The 23,092-nt window shown below is 41.6% G+C and overlaps 2 protein-coding genes across 3 annotated transcripts in view; one reads left to right on the top strand and one right to left on the bottom strand.

Annotated features, from left to right (window-relative positions):
* Nucleotides 1-2,901: 2,901 nt before the first annotated feature.
* On the top strand, nt 2,902-5,345 carry tlx3a (T cell leukemia homeobox 3a; the record flags this gene model as incomplete). The annotated part of the gene is made up of 3 exons (XM_079229063.1): nt 2,902-3,322; nt 4,290-4,527; nt 5,162-5,345. 3 exons carry the CDS (start codon nt 2,902-2,904, stop codon nt 5,343-5,345), a joined length of 843 nt encoding a protein of 280 aa, XP_079085189.1.
* Nucleotides 5,346-8,095: 2,750 nt separating this feature from the next.
* Nucleotides 8,096-23,092, bottom strand: part of kcnip1a (Kv channel interacting protein 1 a) — a gene marked incomplete at both ends in the record, with an annotated part of 32,885 nt that continues 17,888 nt past the window's right edge. Inside the window, 8 exons of one of the 2 annotated variants that reach the window (XM_079228341.1) lie at nt 8,096-8,143; nt 8,672-8,734; nt 9,143-9,247; nt 9,444-9,551; nt 9,651-9,721; nt 9,807-9,876; nt 10,938-11,062; nt 19,644-19,701. In XM_079228341.1, coding sequence (XP_079084467.1) covers nt 8,096-8,143; nt 8,672-8,734; nt 9,143-9,247; nt 9,444-9,551; nt 9,651-9,721; nt 9,807-9,876; nt 10,938-11,062; nt 19,644-19,701 — 648 coding nt within the window. Of the gene's footprint in view, nt 8,144-8,671; nt 8,735-9,142; nt 9,248-9,443; nt 9,552-9,650; nt 9,722-9,806; nt 9,877-10,937; nt 11,063-19,643; nt 19,702-23,092 lie in introns of those variants that run through there. The other variant, XM_079228340.1, reaches the window with a different exon arrangement.

Genomic DNA, 23,092 nt, shown 5'->3' with positions numbered 1-23,092 from the left:
ATGCAGATCAAGTGGTAATTTCTCAAACAAATCGCACTCTTTCACTCTTTTGTTGTCGTTTCTTTTTTGGACTTTTGGAATCAGTGTGTCAGCTTTTATATTGCCATGTGGAAAAAAACGAGGATTGATGCGCTTCTTAATTGTTCGTGTGGGCTGCAGGCGTTTCAGAAACACCATCTAAATATTTGGGGCCTAAACGAGATAACCTCAAGGTTGCTTTGTAAAGGGTGTGCGTGCGCGTGTGTGTGTGCGTGTGTGCGTGCGTGTGTGTGTGTGTGTGTGTGTGTGTGTGTGTGTGTTTTAAGTAGACTCTTGGCATCAATTATTTTTTACATTTCCTGCTGTAATCATGAAGCAATGAAATTACGTTTTCAACATTCTGACTATCAATAAGTGCAGTGAGGCTGGCTGGAGCTTCTCCCGGTGGCTTTTGGGTAACCGGTGGTATCCCGGTAGGTCAGAGCTAATGTTTCATAATCATTGGATTACACCGGATTACTAACCCCCAACATCTGCAACCAGTGGGACCCCGTCTGCTGTACAGGCTGCAAGGACTGCCTTCACTCCGATAAGGGCAATACGTATTAATTTCCACAGTTGTGATCTATATGCCCCCTCCTATATACGTGGTCGTTTAATTGTTCGAAACAAATTTAAACAATTTACATGTTATTGTAGGAATGACGGACTCCGCCACAATTACCGTTATTCTTGCAAATGTCATCAAGAGAAACATAAAAATGTCCACAAAGATGACAGCTATAAAAGACCACTTCTCCCCCATCAAAAGCCACCGGTGAGCTCGCATATGGCCGGGTGGACCAGCCAACACTCAGTCTGTCCATATTGCCAAACAAACACCTCGGGCCTTGTCCCGTCTCATATTGCTTCATAAGACTTTATTGTAAATCGCGAGATGCGGATCTTTTTTCTATTTTGTTTTAAATGTATATTACCTGCTATAGTATCTTTGCATTTCCGTGTGATTTTGTAGCGCACACTCACAATTTATAATTTTATTTGACTTTATTTTAAGATTGTTTTAATGCAGATAAACATACAGTAGCAGGTAAATTCGGGATGCATTTCATATAATGCATAGTGATGACAAAAACATGAAACAATGACAATAATAGTCGGCTTAAAAAGTTACCAAATTGACAGGATTACCAAAAACTAAAATGTAATTAGTTCAGACAATAAAACACATGCATACACAAAAAACGATGATTAATGAACAGGTTGAGACGATCTTTTAAAAGCCTACAAATATAAACCTCGTTGTCACTAAATGAATATGTTGGGCATTAGTTTGTTTAAGTACCTAATGTGATAGCCGAAAGAGCCACCTGCCGCATCCGAACCCGACGCGCATTTGTCTGACAAGTTAGTGAAAATTTGATTATCTGGTCACTTTGGGCGCCCGTTACATTGAATCTGAGCGGTTAGCAGCTTCCAGAGCCCGGACAGTTTATCTGAAGTAGCCCATGGCCTTCCCTTGTCAGGTCATTTAATGTGGCACTGGCTACCAGGAACAAATAAGGGCACGTAATGCGTTACCATGCTCAATAGGTGCTGCCAGTGGTCAATTAGGCTGCTGTTGTGTTTTAAAGACAGACGCGATGGGTGTCATGTGCGTAATTACGCACAGAGATTTAACGGTTTTATTCTGTCTCAATAATCTCACACATGCCATATTTAATACACGCTACTGTAATGGATTATTGAGTAAATGTTTAATGATTTTACATTATGTTTCTAGCTGTGACCATTTAAGGCTTTAATTAATATATTGAAAAAAAAACATTTAATCATTTTTGATTTCCTCTTTTACATCTAACATCTAGAAACAGTGCAGGGGAATGTTGAAGAAATGTAAAAAAGGACCCTCATGTTTGATTATACATCTTGGACGATGAGAGATTAGAATAAAAATAAATATAAATTCAGACCGACATTTCTTCCTTTTGGTCACTCCTTTATAATACATCCACAATGAATAGTTTTCAGGTTATAAAGCACTTCCTAATAGCTTTTATCCTGTCGTGTAAACTTATTATTCACGCACATTCCACATGTGTCAAACGATAGAGATCGAGGAGGTCACCCAGACAGCAAGGACGAACGATGCGCACTTTGTCTCGCATGAAAAGTGGTAATAGCCAGAAGCATCATTTCATCACACCCTAAGGTGTGCAAAAAGTTTTTCCATCTGTTATAATTTGTCACGAAAACTTGTATAGTGAAGACATGAGGATGAGTGGAACACAGACAGATGGCCAATCGGCAGTCTGTTGAAACGATAAAATATTATATGTTCGTCACCAAAGACGTCTACATCTTCAGTGATCCCTGGTGCGATTATTTTACATATGCCATTTAAATAACCATGAAGCTGTCGCGTGCTCCTTACTCTCCGTTATAATGACAAAACACGACAACATAAAATACTGACTCACTCAGAAGGCATGCCATATTTCGCCATATATATATCAAACAAGCTGACGCCCGTGGTTATGGGAAATATTGGTTATTGTGCCAAATTGTGGGCCTACCTCCATTAACATTCAATCAGTCATTCTGGTGCCAGCCAATGAATGGTGGAGAGGGATGGAGGAGGACGGAGCTGCTAAACTGAGCGTTTTGACGCGCAGAGAGGAGGACAGAGCGTCACATCTCTCCAAACGCCCATCAAACTTTCACCACAGCCTGTAGAGAGGACCCAGTCCTCTGAAAGAGGCCTGTTAGAGACAACAAGGACACGCTGGCATCGGGGCAGACGGCTGGACAGCGATGGAGACACTACTGGCGATTACTTTTTGTCCAGTTTGACCGTGCTGTGATTCTCCCTGAAAATATCCTGTTCAGTTTTTTCGTCCTTTTTGCGACAGAGCGACGGGGATGGAGCAAGCACCCAGCGCGCCGAGCCCGCCTCCAAAGCCGGCTCATCATGAGCCCATCAGCTTCGGCATCGACCAGATCCTGGGAGCCGGAACAGAGCCAGAAAACGGGCGCACGTCTGGAAGACAAAGTGGATCCGATTTAAGCAGCGGGGACGGTTATTACAGTTTAGGTAGCCCGACCAGCGCGCCCTCATACACCGCGCTGTCTATCTCCCTCTCCGGGATAATGCCTCCGGAGGCTTCAGGTTCATACGGAGAAAGCAGGAGTCTGGGCAGCCGGGGAGTGATTCGAGTCCCGGCCCACAGACCCATGACAGCCCCGGGACCCCCGGCCCCACATGTCCAGAGCGCTGTCCCGGGGTTTGGAGGGCTGTGCTTCCCCTGGATAGGAAACCGGTTCGCCAAGGACAGATTATCAGGTAGACCAGCTGTAACATAACGGGTTCCCCTCATTAATAAGTTAGTATGTTTAAAACATTAGTAAATGCTGCTGAATCATTGAAGAAACCCTGCCAAATATGTGTAAGGCTTTTACAGCGAACTGAAATGTTTTACGTTTAATTGGCCTGAAACAAAGACAAACAACAACAGGACAAAGTGTTTTTAGTGTTTAGTGTTTAAAGTATTTTTAAATAATGGCGAATACTACATTTACAGATTATTATTAACCGTATTGTGTCAGCGTACTGACTTTACGTGTATTTTAGGAATGTAATATTTAATTTCTACATCATATAAGAAATACGAACGCAGTTATGTACAATCATAAGGCTCAATTTTCATAGAACCAAGTATAATTGGTCTGTCATAATGTATTGCTGATAGGGAAAATCAACAAAAACATAAATGAATCGGCTAAATTGAGGCATAACTAAGAATAAGCCTATTATGTTGCCACATATTTGACTTCAGAAATTACAGAGACACGTAAAATAAAAATACTCTCAAATACTATCCAGAATAATAAAATGTGTGTGTGATGTGTTTTCTGTATTCAATACAAAAGGTTAAGGAGATACATTGAAGATGAACGGGAGCTTTTATCAGCAAAGGCCTTGTATGTGAAGAAAAGATAAATAGGCCAACAGACCTGCTGTAATTAGCAGGGCGGATATTATCCGTATAAAATGAGTATTCGTTTATTTCTTATAATTACATTGTTTTCAATAGGCTACTTGGCCAGACTAATATTTCACAATAAATTTCATCCCACATATCTCACATATGGCTTACACAGTCTAAATAGGGAATTGTTGTCAAACAGGGAAGATATCTGTGACATATGGTCTTGAATTTCCATACAGAGTGGGAAGTGAATTAGTCCGTTTGCTGCAGTAGAAAACCCCGTCCTCCACTCACCGGGTTTGTCTCTCTGCTTCTTTGCAGCGGCTCTGGTGCCGTTCGCCGTCACGCGGCGGATAGGACACCCGTACCAGAACCGGACACCCCCCAAACGGAAAAAGCCCCGCACGTCCTTCTCCAGAGTTCAGATCTGCGAGCTGGAGAAGCGCTTCCACCGGCAGAAGTACCTGGCCAGCGCCGAGCGGGCCGCCCTGGCCAAGAGCCTGAAGATGACCGACGCGCAGGTCAAGACCTGGTTCCAGAACCGCAGGACCAAGTGGAGGTTAGTATGACGTATCCACGTCGATGTGTGCAATACTTCACATGTGTTACCGCATTGCATCACCAGCCGTAGAAACCCGCACCATGTTCGTCCGATAAAAGTTACGTGTGTTTCAGTCGCCTTGGTAAAAACATCTAGCTTTCCTCGTTCTACACATGACCCCTCGCGCCGTTTCCGGTGAATTGACCCAGTCGACACAGAACCACAACATGATCGTTTAGACATAAACAGCAATTACTAATGAAAAAAACTTGCTTTGAAATAGTTTATCATCATCTTTTCTTTTTTTCTCTTATTCTTCTTCGTCCTCTTAAATAAAGTAATACAATACAACAAATGGAGATAATTTAAAACCGTCATTTAAAACTACAAACATTTAGTTTGTATAATTATTAGGCTATAGCTAGTGAATTACTATATATTTTGTATTGAGCTAATCCTTTCACACATTGCTTTATTTTTATTCTAAGAACGTATCACTGCTGTTTTATTCATCTTTTTGGAATTTTCACACTTAGCTTAACTGTAGCTTTTTTTCTAGCTGTCCTTTATTCTTACATAAGCTCACGTTTTATCTATCTATTGATTTGTTTATTAACGTTTTTTCCTTTTTTCTCTCCCCATCATTATTCAGGAGACAGACAGCCGAGGAAAGGGAGGCGGAGCGTCAGCAGGCCAATCGCCTCATCCTTCAGCTGCAGCAGTCCGCCCTCCAGAAGTCCCTCAGCGAATCAGCGGTGACGGATCCATTGTGCGCCCACAACTCCTCCCTGTACGCCCTGCAGAACCTCCAGCCCTGGGCCGAGGAGAGGGAATAGACGCGACTCACAACGCTGCAATCAATAAGCATCTGCTCTTATCCCTGGGAGGATAAATCAATTAAATTAGACCTACATGAGGACAGTGGGAATTACTTTGATCCATGCAATGGATAAAAAAAATGTTGGACCAGATAAACTGAAGAATGGGTCCTAGCCATTTGAGTGGACGGTTGGGAAAATGGACCTGGAATGATGGTGAGTGATGTTTGTCTGGAAGCAGAAATCGAACTTTCTTGGAATAAATCTCGCAACTCTGTACTTGGGTACAAATCCAAACAGGAAACAGAACTTGTCTTTAAAAATCCTCGTCCCCCTGTGATTGTCCTCTTATGCTCTTACTTATTCTGTGTATTAGACTAAGAGGAGAAATACATTTACCCCATAGACCTGAAGGAGGCCATTCGTTCTCCACATAATTGAGAGTGTTTGCTCTCAACAACCAACTCCTTATTCTGGAACAGACTTTGCAACGCTTTGAAAGGGTTGGCTCTGGTTTCTTAGAGGAAGAACTCCAGCCATGTAAAGGCAAGACCTACAAGTCAACACATACACAATAGAGTAGGCTACTTCCATACCAATGTTTTAAATAGAACTCCTGCAGTGTTTTATTAAAATACATCAAAAGATGTGTTTACAAAAATGCCGATAAAAGCTGGCTCAGAGATTATTATTTTTTAATTGTTCTGGTGCTTACACTTTCTTCTAATCTCATTTATAAATATACCCACTACAATGCACCAGCACAATTACCTGTACATACACAGGTGTGGTGTACCACCATAGCCCCAAAAAAGTATGCCTAAAATGTTTCATTATATGGGAGAAATGCTTTTGAGCACATTAATTAAAGGAAAATAAAAGGGAGAGAAGTGAAGAAAATATGAAAGAGACCGTGATTTGGGTAATAAAGGGAGTGATGCATGTTCTGTGATGGTGGTGACGTTTATTTTTCTTTCATATGCACATTATCATGCTTTATTTGTGTGTCCTTTGGAATCGAGGCACAAATGTACAACTCTTTTTGTACTTTCATTGTATATGTGTAAATAACAATATAAACTGTTCTTGTGACCCTTTTTGCTCATGCTCTTTATGATGGACCATAAAATGATTCTACGGTTTTTAATACGCAATAATTATAAGCTATGGAAAAAAGAAAAAGAATGGAGCGACAAAGTGAAATATAGCAGACATGAATTAATTTTGTTTCTTGCAAAGTTTATTGATAAATATAATGATTTTATACAATATTTCAATACACACATTATTTCACAGTTTAAAGATGTCTATCTGTTTGTCTTCCTGTCTGTCAGTCTGGAGTATGTGCTGGATCTTTATCACACTAGTGGTAGCACAGTGATGGCATGATAGTAAATCATTTATAAATATGTATTTTTATCCTGCTCAATCTTCAAAAACAATGGCTCTTGTTCGAAACATGGCTTCCATTCCTTCAGAATCAGTGACAAGGTCTCTCTCGCCTTCTGTCTTACTCGCTCATCTTCCTCTAATCTTTCTCCACAAAAATCCTCCTTCTAGCTTCCTTCTCCTATCCCTACCTCACAGTGAAAGGTTGGTCGCTCCGAGTCAACATTTTGAACAGACAGAACTGACGAAACTCTCCTCTCTGGCAGAAACACGGCCAGTTGAGCTGGACTGACTGTGGTGTCCGCGAGATGAAGCTACATGCGAGAAAAAAGACACTAATATTCAGGCGAACATAAACTTTTAAGACAACAAAACCACACAAACAAACACGTGCACGTCCTTGTGTAACTCTGCATCTGTAGGCTAGTATACCTGGACTCTTTATTTAACAATGAGTGTCATGTAGAATAATTAGTTGTATCCAGTTTGACAGAAAGACAGACAGATAGTCAGAATCAGAAACACGCGGACAAGACATAATTCCACACGGCTTTAAGAGGCCACAAATACAACAGTTAAATATCTACAGTCGAGTCGTTACAACATTGACACACTGACTGACGCCACTGGAACACACACAGTAGGTGTAAAGAGGACTGTTGCAAGCTGACACGAGACAAAAGACTGCAAGCTAAAGGTCAAATTCAGCTCTGCAAACCTTAACAGGCCTGATGATGTGGCTCTGTGAGATGTGGCACTCAGACCGTGACCTCCCACATGTATATGCACTTCGCCGAGTATATTGCCACCAAGTATATTACGGCACATACACGTTAAATAGGCCTCTGTCTTGCATGCTTCACAATATTACTCACGTTTGTTGTATTGACACAGAAATTCATGATGAAAACAGCTGTAATGTCAGACTGTAATGCACAAAGTATGCACTGGGTTGATCTCACCGTGAAGCTGATTCTGGGAATTCCAGTCCTGTTTGATAATGTGGTTCAATTTACACGTGTCAGAAAAGTATTGGACCCAATGTGAGAGAATAAGTATTTACACAATGCCATGAGGCAACAGCAACAAATGAGGGAGATGGAGATGAGGTACATGGTTACAGAGAGGTCAAATAAAGGGTTTAAGTCCAAAGGACGTTTTCCAAACGTTTGTCGCCACGGATTGTCGCAAGATGCCTTCCATGAAGTTGTGTAGCAACCGTCCTTCGGCAAGGGGAGAAGATCCTAATTTTCATTTCAGTGGCAAGCTATGCTGCTCATTTTCTCTTGCATGTTCATGTTCATCTCTCCTTCTCCTCCGTCTATTCTTTTTTCGGTCTGCACTTTTGTTTATTGCGCCGTCTCCCTCTTCCTAGTTGTCTAGATGACATTTTCAAAGAGTTGTAGAGACCTCATGATGTTTTCATCCTGTGCAAAAAAGATGGGAAATAAAGAGGCTGAATGTGAGGAGAAAATCATCCAACTATCACCATTTAATTTATTTTACTGGCCACTAGAGGACAGTAAAGACCTGTAAAGTGTTGGTCAGTACTCTCTCTACACGGACAAACACATTTTCTCAAAGGTAACAAATATCTTAATCAATAGCCAGTATAGTGAGACCTGCAAAGGAAGAAGTTAAGCAAAACAAAATATCTAACAAGGCCTTTTGTAAATAGTAAGAAAAATAGTAACGGTTTTGTTTAAAAAGCTACAATAGGCATTTTTCCCAGCAGAATTGCGTCACAGTAGGAAAAGCAAAGGTCTTACTAATAACAGTAGCAATGGCTCTGATCTATACATGTAATTCAGCTTTACTTTAATCATTTACAATTGTGCATTTCCTATTGCGACATGTCAACGTGTCTTAAATGAAAAAGGTCTGTTGCAGAGCTAAAGGGATCCTCAGGACTATGTCAGAGAGAAGTGAACTTCAAAGATGAAAGAAAAACGTACCTCTTGACAAGAGAGGATGAATTCATCCAGAGTGACCACACCGTCTCTGTTTTTGTCCATTTTCTGTGGAGAGCAACACACATACTGTCAATCCATTTCTCAAACCTCAGATATTATGATATTCATAAAAAATACAAATTAGTTTATAAATAAATCAGTGGCGTATTCTGTGAGGTGACCGGCATCGTGTCGTTCTCAGCGCTCGACTGCAGAAACACAACAGCACCTCTCAGAGGTGCTACTAGTCAGTGTGTCCAGCGCCCACATGTCTTTTTTTAAAATATTTGTTTAAGAGTGTTTTCACTCTTTTATTTGCTTTTTAGCCGTGATGGATATATAACTGCTCATGTTATGTTTTATTCTTCTGCTTTTCGAAATGAAAAGCATGCAAAAAACTGGCGTATCTCTGTTTAGTCAATCATCAATAATAGTTTTTTATGAGATTTAATTAAAGGATTCCAATGTTGTTACCTGAAAGAAGGCATCCACATGCTGCTTGGGTGCATCATTTTTCAAGACAGGGTAAGTGTACTTCCCCATCATGTCGTATATCGCTCTGACGATGTCTGTCATCTCCTGTGAAACAGAACACAAGTACACACACACACACACACACACACACACACACACACACACACACACACACACACACACACACACACACACACACACAAAGATGTGTTACATTAACATAAAAACACAAACATAATGAGAATATGACCACAATTGGTGAACTAATAAAGATCAGGCATGCACAGACACAAAGACACACCTCTTTGTTGATGTATCCGTCTCTGTTGATGTCGTAAAGGTTGAAGGTCCACTGTAGCTTCTCAGTGATGGTGCCCCTCAGCAGGATGGACAGAGCTGTCACAAAGTCCTGGTGGAGAGAAAAAGGACAGAATGAAAATCTGAAATTGGAGAGCTAGTTTGGAAAATAAAACAAGAAAGTTATTTGATTAGGAAGACTCAAGTGAACCTCAAACTTTATGGAGCCGCTGTGCGCTGTGTCAAATGCGTTGAACAGGTAGTGTGCGTAGGTGCTGGCATCTGCAGGACGAAGACGAAAAAGCTTGTCAGTGATAGAATAAAATATGGGTATAGACACGTACAGCACAAAACAAACTCTCTTTACCTCCATGTGGGAAGAACTGAGCGTATATTTGTTTGAAGGTGTCCTCATTGACGACACCACTTGGACACTCCTGGAAAGAGGGGGAGGCAGAAAGAGAGGGACGGTCAAATAGAGCTGGACAGAGACGGATGGAGGCTTTAACAGATGGAGAGAGTGTTGATGGTACAAATCAAAGGATTAAACAAAGTTGATAGGGGACTGGCTATTGGTCAAACCTCTAAAGTGTGTAGTTTATTATCATCTTATATCACCAAAAGTAGAACAGACTGCAGTTGCAAACTCTGACCATCTGTCCAGGGTGTCACTGTTGAGTCTAGTCTTTACAAAGAGCTTTAATTTAGCTCTAAATTGGCAAAAGAAACACCAAAAGTAAAAAAGAAAGAATGGTCTATTGCAAACAAGGTCTACATATAATTAACAATATCAACAAGTAAATAACAGCAATACAACAAAAAATACAAGAATTTAGTGGGAAACAAATAATCAGCCGCTGGTCCAAGAATGGCCCACAACCAAAATGATTTGGTCTCCAAATAAAATCGTAATAATAAATCTACTGTAGCGACAGCACAGCAATGTAAATATATGACACAAGATTATTTTTAATCCAATGAAAATTACCTTAATGTATCCTCTAATCAGTGAGAGACATAACAACTGATACTGTGGACAGCTCCTTGTGCTGAAATGAACTCTGATTCCAGTTGTTGTTGTTGTACATCTGTCAGTCGCCCAGATTAGGGAGACTCTAGATTTTAGCAGGAAGCCCAATGAATTTACCAAACAGTTAATGTTTGGTCCGTCCATGCCTCTGGTCCTTAACCTGGGATTGCTATAGGTTTAAAATGGGTTACTGCACAAGCCAGGATGGCACTGAATTATTAAAGCTGGAAAAAATATTTTTGTTCACAATACAAATATAATCGTTTTTAAACATAAGTATATGTATATGTAAGGATATTTTATTCTTTTGAGCTAATCTCTTGGTTTGCTTGCTCAGAAGAAAACTTGAAGTTCCTTTTACATGTTAGCAGTAGAGCAAACAATCTACTGATCAACACGTGGACACTTTTGATACGCACTGTACTGTATGCATCTTGGAGGTTGCATACCATTCTACCTGTAACTTACATTCTTAAAGCCCCTGTAGAGCACCTGGAGCTCCCTTTTGTTGAAGTTGGTTTGCGCTTCCATCTGGTCGAGGCCCTCTGGCCGATGGCACACCGTGGTCATCTCCAAGTCATCATCAGGTTTATCTGAAGAAACATAAAGCAATATTCCTAACGCATACAAAACACACAATGAAAGAGTGACACCAGTGACATCCAAGTAATATAGAGAAATAGAGAAGAAGAAAGTGGGCATATGACCGGGAGCGGGGAGACAGTGAAATAATCTAAAGTTTGAAATATCTAATCAATTGGGAAAAGGCAGAAATAATAAGACTCTTCTAAAAGGGAAGGAGAGGTAGAGGTCAGTCTAACAGCTCCATGTTTCTCCTCTCACCGGCCCGATCATTAACAACTCATTACTCTCCTCGCCTGAGGGGAGGGGAGAGAGGACACGCCATTGACTCTGAGACCACACACACACACACACACACACACACACACACACACACACACACACACACACACACACACACACACACACACAGTCCGTTTGTCTACACATTTGCACATTTGCAGATACTCCCCTGAAGCAATCTAGAATGTAATAGTAAAGCATAATAATATAAACGTGTATAATTTAATAGAAATAGTCATAAGAAAACTGAACATGATAAAGTGACGTGTGCAGCAGTAAAATGCTGGACAAAAAAACGTATTGGTGGTTAAGTAATATGCTTTTTGAACACCTGAACCTGTCCACTTGTGTTAGCTTTAGTGCAGAGCATTGCAAGTATCATCTTCTCTTGATTCATTATAGTTTGTTAAAAATCATAGTGATATCGGAATGTTTTGGAGAAAAGACTGTTATAGGCATTTAGACATTAGGTTGTCAGTCTAGATTTCTGCCTTTGTAGGTATCTAATCAATTATAAAAGCTAACTTACCATCCAAAGGACTGCATGGTGATTACGTATAACTTCCTCTCTCTCTTTAGCATTTACATGCACATGAGCGTAATCAGTGAACAGAGCATTGCACCATTATCAGAGGATGGAAAGGAGGCAGTGGTTTGAATGGTAGCTGGCAGTCTGTAGTGGTTGGTGTAGACACAGCAAGTGAGCTAAAGCTTTTCTAAGGGCTCCTGTCCTGCTTTAATGAAGTGTCCCATAGTGCAGTGCTCACACTGTCTTTGGCACTCCAGATTGTGAAACATCAACTGTCTTGAAATAGAAACATTTTTGTTTGTTTCTGTGTGGCAAGACCATTAGTGCTTTGTAAAGCTTCATTACACAATACCCCTTCAAATCCATTCTCTCGGAGAGGCATGTTTATTGTGCCAGGCAAAGACAACTTCTTCTCCCTGTTGAATTACACCGCAGTCAAAAGTCTTCTGTTGTTATACTTCTGCAAACCTTTTCATTCATATTCATGATTTAGAGGGTAACTGTGGTATCTTTCAACTTGGGGAAAACATATTTCTGTGACTAATGGGGCCAACAACTTTGGAAAATGGTTCAGTATTGAGTGAGAACGCTGCAGACGGCAGCTGCTAAACAGGCTGCAGTGTGATCGCTGGAGGCAACTCCTCACCGTCAATGTGCGTCCACTAAAAATGCTTGTTTTTTCCAATGGCTGCCTCAGATTGTTGTTATAAGTGTCTGACAACATTATGGAAAGGACCCCACAGAGAAATAAAACGCTCTTCTCTTCTCTCACCTTCTGTTTCTTATTGTGTCATGTGACTTTCCATTGTTGCCTGAAGACAACGATGGAAACATGAGAATTGAAGAGAGGAGTGCCGGTGTTGTCAGAGTTTGTTGTGTTGGAGTAAAGCGTACCTTATTGTTATCTAAAATATTTGCAATGTCACGGTTAAATGTTTAGATCATTATAGACTACGTAGATAAAACGTAAGATGTCAAAAAGAGACTTCTCAGAATGAAAAGAACGGATCAAGAGAAACGTTGTTATATTTTTCTGTAGGTTGTCAGAAACTTATAATAACAATCTGAGCTTGTCAGTGAAAAACAAACTTTTTTAGTAGACCTATATTGACGGCTCAAAGTGTGAAAGTAGGTTTGTATTGAAATGCCAATCATGATGTTACATACCTTTGACCCTCTCATCCAATATTGTACTCATGAAGAGATTGGTATCATTGTACATATAGAGTCAAGTGATTTCAAACTGTAATAACCCAATTTAAATACACAAACAAGAACTTATTACATTGTGCCCACAGATTTTCTACATTGTTTGTGCATTATCACACACACACACACACACGGGCACATTTTATCCCTCAGGCACTTCAGTGTTTCTCAGTGTCACATTAGTGTGTGAGGCTGAAGGTGAGGCTATTCACACCCAAATACCAGTGGTTTTCAGGTATGGCTTACTGTGAAAAACTTTCTGTAATTCTAGGCTTAGTTTTCTAGACATTGCAGTAGGAGCAATGTTTACTGAGTTTGTGAGATTTAGAAAATTAAAAGTAGCAGAACAAATATGCAAATCCTCTCCAGCAAGTCTATACTATGAGTAGCTGTTGTCAATAGTCAAGAATTCCTTCCATGCAGTTGATAGTGCAAACAGTCAGTCTGCAGCCTCTAAAATATATTCACTGTTTCTTTATATTTTTGTATTCCTCTGATTCTCTTAAAAAAGTAGCAACACCAGTCTCACCTATCTAAGGTTTCCACATAAATAATCTAGATCCTTTTTTTGTTATTATTTAAAACACATGCTCACAGACAGCCATCGGTGAAAACAAGTCCTCGGTCCGACTGGTCGTGTGAATACAGTGATAGTTGTAGTTGTAGTGACTCACCCTCCACAGTGATGACTCCCAGCATATGCAGCATTTTGACGGCCCCACAGCACAGCAGAACGATGGCTATAGCATGTAAGCTGCTCTCGCTCTGCTCCTCTCCTTCCATTTGAATGGACTTCTTTCTTTCCAGAGGCCTCTAGAATGTGTGTGTCTCACACTCCTCTTATTCCTTTCTTTCTTCCATTTTCTTAACTTTAAAATGTGGACTTGCTTTAGCTTCGCTCCCCATTCTGACTACAATGTGTTTCTCTCCCTCTCTCTTAAGCATTTTAAACTTTCTATCCTACCTTCTCCTCCTGTGAGATCAGCACTCTCCTGCCTCGCTCTGTTTCTGTCGTTTTTATCCCCCTGTCCCACGACTCCCAGGGGCATCTGCATCTCTTTTCCTGACCTTCGCACAATTCCACTAACTCTCCTCCCCCGCCTCCCCACACCCCCCTCTCTTACAGTAACTGTGTCCTTCACTCTTGGGGAACAGAGCTCTAACTTGAAGGCCGACCTGAGCACTCTGGAACAATAATAAACTCACCCTCTATATGACCGTATGCGTTTGGCTTGTAATGTGAGTGTGTGTGTGTGTGTGTGTGTGTGTGTGTGTGTGTGTGTGTGTGTGTGTGTGTGTGTGTGTGTGTGTGTGTGTTTGTGTGCGTGTGTGTGTTCATGAGCCTAACAGTGCACTTGATTAATCAGCCTCATTAGGACCCTCCCTAAACAACAGGAGGCTTAATTTACAACAAAGTGACTTGTCTAAATAAACAAGGCTGCGTCCTTTTAAAATGACTTACTACAATGTAAACAACACTTTATCGAAATCAGTAATTATGAAGGCACCCAGTGAGATAACAGGAGCCATCCCCTTTATATTGTCTTAATATTGTAATGTGTCTGACTGAGAAGAAAAGACATACGCTGCTATAACCTACAAGTACCAGCAGGGGGCAGCAGTGTCTAACACGGAGGACACCAGTGTGCGTCAAGGCTTCTAATAAAGATGTGTTGTACATTTCATTACATGTGTTACTTCAGATTTAGCTGACATGTTTAGTCAGTTCATGATAAAGCTCAGAAAATGAGAACAAAATGTCTATTTGTCAAATTAAATGTACCATGTAAAGCATGAAATGATGAAATAAACATGCACCGTGACTAGCGGGCTCTCATTCATCGTCCTAATGTGAATGTGAAGAGGAGCTGTGATTGCCCGACGAGGTGAAGTGTAGCCATGGACTAGCAGGCGGCAGGGGCCTCTGCTGCATCAAGAGGGTTCAGAGTCTTCAGGGCATGCGTTAAGTACTGTTCTGGGATTAAAGTGGCAGGGCTGGGTGAAATCTAATGCTGTGGCAGGAGAAGCATTGAATTTAGTTTGCCAGGCATTCAAAAGATGCTCAGTAGTGTAAATCTCACTTGGATGATTAAGTGTACATTGTGTTTGTTCAAGGACAGAAATCAGCCGCAACATTTCTGTCTTCACGACCACAGTGAACCAGAAAGTTCCTGCCACAGTTTATCAACACTGACACTCTTATATCTCCATTCATACTATACCAAAAATATAAAAATGTGAACCATGTCAAACAGACTAAAAAATGCTTAATGCGGCCTGAGTTCTTTCAAAAGAACGGCATGTGAAAAGAATTTGTGAATTTATGACATGCACAACACAATATTACATGTTTATCACATAGTATCTTATCTTAGTAATATCTTATCTTATCTTATCTTAGTAATACTGTAGTAATAAAACATATAAACTATTAAGCATATTTCATACAAAAAGATGCACTGCAGTGTGCACTGATAAAATGTACAAATAAATTGATTCAAAATAAAGCACTGTGGAACAATGTGGAAAACTAAAATGAAACACATACGGAATATTCTTTCACATCAATATAACACCTCAAGCGTGGTGATCTCACACATACTGCATGCACATCTGCTTTTTAGTCCTTTACCACGCTGAACATAAATTCAATATTCATTCTGGAATCAAAGTGGTAGCAGCAGGCTATGGTCTGGGATCAGCTGAAAATAAATGTTATCAAGTCAATTTACTGAGAGCTTTGACTTACAAACAAACACATGCATTCACTTCAAACCAAGCTCATAGCGGCCTTGACCCACTGGGCCTGTTCTGTAATCCATTCATGGATATTAGGGAGTGGAGTGGATGACTCACTCCAGCTATCCTCAGCCAGTCCATGTGCACAGTTTTGAAAATGTAAATCATTTGAAACTGACTACAGTCTAAGAGAAACTTTTCCAAGGTATAATTGTAAGGCATACTTACTATTTAAAACACATTATTGCTAATAACCTGCAGGATCCGTGTTCCAAAACTGTAGATTTATTAAAACTGAGATAAAACAAACCGAAACAGTCGCCTTGAGAGTTACACGTCCAATATTACACAAACTAGTATCAGACATGGAGTTTGACAGTGAGCAAACCCCTGAACCATTTATTTCAGAACTTTACAATATTAAGGGAAAACCTGAACTGTCAGCAAATAAAATACTGTCACTCTCCCCAACCAGCACCTTGTCACAAAAAATACCTCCCACGTCAATACACACACTCACTCCAGCCCAGAAACAGGATTCAACTCCTACCTGTCCACTAACTACTGCTGGCTGTTAGCTCTCATTTCTCCTCCATCTCCTCCTTTATTTTGATGCCTACTGAAACCTAATTTCTCCTCCATTTCTTATCTCTCTCACTCCGCCATGCTCTTTCTTTCCTCTCGTACAGTGTCCTGAGTGTCATTTGCATAATCTGAATGAGCCTAATCTGACGTCCTGGCGGCGATGGAGAGGACTCGCTCTCACCGGTCTCATTAAAGGCGGGGATCGCTCTCCAAGAAGGTAGCAGCTCTACTGGTCATGGGTTCCCTGGTGAAGTGGAGGAAGTATCTTGAAAATGGATTTCAGCTGCAAAAGCTGCGCAACAATTCAAGCTCTCATTTTGGGATGCACTGTTTTCCACAGTGGACACGGGACAATCTCTGAGTGGCCTTTGGGTGGTTCACTGAAAGTACAATGACACGCTCTGCTTGAAAACAAACACAAACACACGTTGACATGCAGATAGCCACATGCATGCAGTTGCACACCCTCAAAGAAAACAAACATGAACACTTTATATCAAGAACAAGTGTGCATAAAAGATTATACACTCCCATGCTTGCATGCTCACACATGAATCTGTTCGCTTACTAACCCTCAGCCTGTGAATGAGGACTGAAGTGCTGGAGGGTGTTTGCAGTGTTTGTGTGATTGTGTGTACGCAAGGCGGAGACACACACAGAAATCCACATGTCCCCTCCTCGCATGTTAGTGCACCACTGATTATGTTTGGGAAGAGTGAGTCAAATACAGCTCATACACACGTAGGTAGCAGCATGCCAATATTGATTTTTGAGTAAATACATGTCTAATCTGCAGAAGTACACACACACACACACACACACACACACACACACACACACACACACACACACACACACACACACACACTGTCGGATGCCAAGAGAGGAGAATGACGAAATGACTTAATAAGCACTCACACCAGCTAATGGGAGCGTGGGTGATGGAGAAAGGGCACAAATGAGAGAAGGAATAGAGGCATAAAAAAGAGAGGAGAGGAAAGAGGGGTATTGAGATGAGGTTGCCAGGAGAAGCAGATTGTGGCGTTGCCATGAGAGAGTGTGACGGGGGAAATTAGAAGTAAAGATAAGGAGAAACACGTGGAGCAGAAGTGGGAGGGAGAAAAGGAGAATCAACAAGGAGAGGAAAAAGCAGCAGAATAACATGGAGGAGAAAAACATGTGAAATAGTGAGGAAAAAGAGGTTGACGGGTGGGGAGGGAGGAAGCAGAGAACATACAGAAAGCAGGAAAAGAGAGGGGAGCAGAGGAGTGACAGACAGAGAAGGAAGGTAGACAGAGAGATGATTGAGACAACATTGCTGCAGGCAGCAGCCTAAGTGAGGAATTCAGAGATACGGGGGCTGAAAGAGGAATGAAGAATTCACCAGGGAGGAGAGAAAAATGCCAGGTGAGAATATTGCTGGAGAGATGAGTTGTCGGAGGTCACCATGACAGATGTGAAGGAAAACAGCAGCTAGCCTGCCAGACAAAACCAGGCAGACAAAACAACAGGTGGGAGAAGAGTATAAACAAAGAGAGGCTGTCGGAGGAAAAAGACCACGAGACAGGAAATAAAGCAAGTTGAGAGAGCAACAAGCAGCTTCGATGAAAACAGACAAGCAGGCATGAGACTATTCAGCGAGGAATACATAGTTTTCTTCTTCTCCAGAGCAGAGTGATGAGCTATTGTTTAGAGGATCAATCATTGTAGGAATCTAATCTCACGATATTACAGCCGTGCACCGTCTCCCTTTCAGTGTCACCGTCGGTGTCACAATCCCGGATAATAAGTTATCTGCAACGCCACAGAATGGGCGGCTGCACACATACAAGCCCTGCTGCACTAATCCTGCACACAGCCAACATGTTAGAGCGAGAGAGGGAGAGAGAGATGCTCGAGCACCACAACACAACACCAGAATTACAAACAACCTCCAAATAGCCCCGGCTCCACATCCCAGTCTGTTATGTCTTCGCAGGGCATTTGTGGCGGTAAATAGGATCGGCTTTCAGATTTTGCACGTTTGCACAATGTGAGCGCATCTACAATCATCTCATTATTCAAAATAGCAATACATTTACACCTCGGCTTGTTATCACCCATAGGGGAAAGGTGTTTGTTTTGTGCTTGTGGAGAACAAAAAAAAAGCTGTATTAAAAGATGAAATGAGCCACATGCCCTCACTTGTAAAACGTCCTGTATGGTCTAATCTGCACTGACAGACCAGTAATAGCCGGCTTCAACGAATACGTTTAAATGACTGCACACAATTATTAGGGGATATTTTCACTCTGTCACTGGTCTCTGGCTCAGTGTGCCAATTTATGCAATTTGATTTTTTAGATTTATGTAAATGAGGTCTACAGGCTTTTACTAGGATGAGTAAGGACAGAGTAAAACATTTCTCACAGGCAACAGGTCTTCATAAAGAAAACATCCACATTTACATCTCTCGTGTCTCAGCCTCTATCACATGGCTTTGACTTACTTAGGAATATCCCCCATGCCCCCTCCCCCCACCCCAAATTTGACATCTATTGTTGCCATGGCTACCGTGCTTCCAAGGTAACAGCAAGACAGAAAAGCAGTGTGTGAGCAGAGTGACAAATACCTTCGACGTGTGTGTCTGTGTGTTTACCAGCGTTGATGTGCACACAGCCAGAGCAGCACACAAATCACTCAACCACACACACGCACGCTGACTAACACGGTCAAAGACGCTGTCTCTCACTCTCCTCCCTCGGTTTGCCCTGCGCGCACATACACAGACACACAGACACAGACACACACACACACACACACACACACACACACACACACACACACACACACACACACACACACACACACACACTCTGTCGCACTAAAACTTTGTTTTAGAATGAAAAGATGCTCTTTTTCTCTGGGTACACCTGTTGGTTTCTCTTTCACACACAAACACACGCACACACAAACACACACACACATACACACACACACACACACACACACATACACACGCACACATCAAAGAACCATATGCCCTCTTTCTTTTACTGCATCTTAACTGAAATACCAGCATCATTGTTGAGCAGCCCGCGTACGTGCGCTGTATATTTGTGAGTGTGTTTATGTGTGTGTGTATGTGTGTGTGTTTGGAAGATAGAGTAAAACCCATCGTCAAAAGTTTCACTGTCCATATGTGTGCATGCATTGTATTTATATATGTTTATATGCACATGCATGTGTGCGTGTGTGTGTTCCCTCACCCCTGGACAGCCTCCTCGTCTTGGTCTGCATGGTCAGCGTACCCACCACAGCCCCCATGTTTGCTGTCGTCGTCGTGGAAACAAGCGCCTCTGTATGCTGAAGTCTGTTTCTCTTTTGTCACGTGTTTGGACGGCTAGAACGCACACACACACTCCCTTGCCCTCTTTCCTCTTCTCATCCTCTTCTCCCTCCCTCTCTTCTTCTCTCAATGGCTGCTCTCAGCAGAAACCCCTCTCTCTGTCATCCCTCCTTTCACGCTTTCTCACCCCATCTCACGGCGCTCCTCCTCTCTTTAGCACTCCTCTCTCTCTCTCCCCTTTTTCTCCCCTCACTCTCCCACTCTCTATCTCCCTCCCTTCGACGCCGTCATTTTATTTCTGTATTAGGGGTTGTAGCCTCTCTCTCTCTCTCTCTCTCTCTCTCTCTCTCTCACTCCCACATACATCCGGAAGCCAGGAGCCAAGCAGAGCATCAGTGAATCAGTACGAAATCGCCAGGATGTTCATTCACTAAATTATAAATGAATATGAGTGTACCCATTGATTTGTAAATGATAACACTCTGTGATACACTCTGGGAAAAACCAACAACAAGGCTGCCGTGTTACATTTCACACATAAACGCATCTGTTGCCCTCTGATGGAGGACACATATGCAAATAGATACAGCCTGAAGTATTGATTTGGGAGGTAAATATGAATTATGGAGTGAAGAGAAAACATGCGCATGTGACAAAAATTATGAGGAGCCCTGTGCATCCCTTCTGTTTTCCCTCAGCATTACTGTTTGTTCATGAAAAGGCCACTTCAATCCATCAACACATCCATGTACTCCATCCATCATTCCTGGTCATCCATCCACTATACCCCCTCATACAGTTGAACAGGGGATAGATAAAGGGGTGGAGAGAGTGTGTGAGTTGTGGCGGATTGGCTTCCAGGGCAGGAAGGAAGGAAGGAAAAGAGACAGCAGGCAAGAGAGCCGGACGGAGGGAAAAGGCTTAAAGTCAAGAATGTAAGAAGAGTGAGAGATTAAAGGCAGGAAAAGGCAAGGGATGAGAAAAATTAGATATTTAATAGGGTAGAAGTAGAGGGATCATGACGAGTGTCAGATAATACTGCAGGAGTGCACGCTCTTGCCTGTGAGGGCTACACACACATACACACACACACACACACACACACACACACACACAAGATGAAATCACATTTTAATTAAAACCTGATCGATACAAAACGGTCTGAATTGATGAAAGTACAATGAAGAAAGTTACAGATGACTTTTAAGTAAAATTAGCAAACCGTCATTCTGTGCTCAAACATAATGTACAAACGTATAAACAGCTGAATCTAATGAAAAGAAATGGTCCATCAATGTTATATTGCCATGTACATTTTATCAGGTACACCAATACAATCTAATGCAATCCAATACAAATGTCTACTTTTATGACAATCATTCAGTAAATAGTTAGTGGTGTGTTGGACTGCATTAGAATCAGAGTTGATTCTAATATTCTGCCCCCTCATGTGTGTAAACCGGGACACAAAGAATGATAAACATCTTTGTTTATCATATATATAATATAATAAAGTCTAGTACAACACCTCAATAACAAACTGTCAACAACAGTACTGAACATTATTAAGGCAAATCAATGGCTTGAGTTAAATTGCAATAGATTGTACAGGATAAATTGCCACTGATAAATGATATTATAGGACTATAACTCTGAATGCATTTCTGGGATAGAACACATTTTAACTTCTTCATATATGTTGTTTGGTCTAAGTTTGAATCTGTAATGGGCTATAACAACTATAGCTGAGAAATAAATGTAATGAAGGGAGCACTAAATACTGGCTCTAAATGTTGCGTTTTTTTATTTTTGCAGATAATAATATCAACACTCAACAGGAACAGCTGGATGCTCGGATCTCATCCACTCATATGGCTTTCCAATATAAAAGCAGCTAGCCTGAGGACCCACCATGTAAACGTGGCATTGTCAATATGATCAAAGTTAATTAGCTTCAATGGTGAAAACATTTCAAATCCCTTTTTTGCTACTAAATGAGCAAAACATAGTGTCTAATAGATTTGCAATTGCTTCTGCAAATGATGATTAGTCAGTTTTCCGTCGTCGATTTGGAGAATAGACGCGCTGTCCTGTTATATCAAGCCATCCATCCATAATAATGCATCTGCAAGTGTGGCAACTGCTTCGAATATGGGCCACTTTTTGTCTGCTGATGGTGAATAATGAACGAGGTGTGATTGTTTAGAAGCCATATGGGAAGATTTAGCTGGAAAGATTTAGTTTGGTGGCGGAAAAAAAATCTGCAATCTGCTTCTGTGAAAAGCCATGAATGCTCAGATGTGTGGGGTAACAGCGCGAGAGACAGAATGGACAGCAGTGGGGAGTAATGCTTTCACACACACACACACACACACACACACACACACACACACACACACACACACACACACACACACACACACACGTGCACATTCTGCACATTCGCCAACCATGGGCAGAAAGAATGGCTGATTCGAGACATCTAAACAGCGTGCAGCGCCATGGAGCATGGCCATTTCCTGCCACAAACACACTGCTTGCTCTGCTATAAAAGACATAGCCTGCACTGTGCCTATAAGAATTTACAGACTATCAAAGTAATTTCTCCCGATCGCCCTACTTCATCTTTAGCCTTAAACCCTATCTATCCATCTCTCTCCGCTCTCTTATCTATTCTATCTATTTGTCTCCAGGCATACGGCCTACACCAATACACCTTTATCCGGCCATCTCTCCCTATAAATCTCAGCCTTGTGTTCTGTCGTTTCAAACACTGTTCCCGACTTGTTCCAATCTCTCGTCTCCATTCCTCTCTATCTCCCTTCGGTCTCTGACAAGCACGTTTCCACACACTGACAGAAATGTTTCACTTTCGAGAAATCATTTCAAAGTCTGTCTGTAAAGCAGAGAAGGAGCCAGAGGTTAGTGTGTGTGTGTGTGTGTGTGTGTGTGTGTGTGTGTGTGTGTGTGTGTGTGTGTGTGTGTGTGTGTGTGTGTGTGTGTGTGTGTGTGAGCAACATTGCTGCCAAATTGCCTGGTGTTTCCCTGCAGGCATGCACGGGAATTGCTGCAGACTGTTTTGCTAGACCCCTGTCACACTTTTGAGGAAATAGAAGATAAGAGACAGAGGAGAGGAGCAAACAGCAAGAGAAGTAAGAGGTCGGACAGCAGTGCATCAGGAGGAAGGAAAAAAAGGCAGCGAAAGCGGAGATTGGAACATATTTGGCGGTGAAAGATGAAGAAGGATAAGGAGGAAACACACCAGGAAAGCTTCCAGCTGGAGATTAGAGTGCGATGCAGAGAGCGGAAGAAAGAGAAAGAAGTGGGTAACAAGAGCCAGAAGAGTGGGCGAGTGGCATCACAAGAAGG

The sequence above is a fragment of the Taurulus bubalis genome (assembly GCF_910589615.1).
Source record: "Taurulus bubalis genome assembly, chromosome: 13".
Taxonomy (NCBI): domain Eukaryota; kingdom Metazoa; phylum Chordata; class Actinopteri; order Perciformes; family Cottidae; genus Taurulus; species Taurulus bubalis.
Note: the sequence above shows the minus strand (reverse complement) of the source record. Positions and strands in the feature narration are given on the sequence as shown.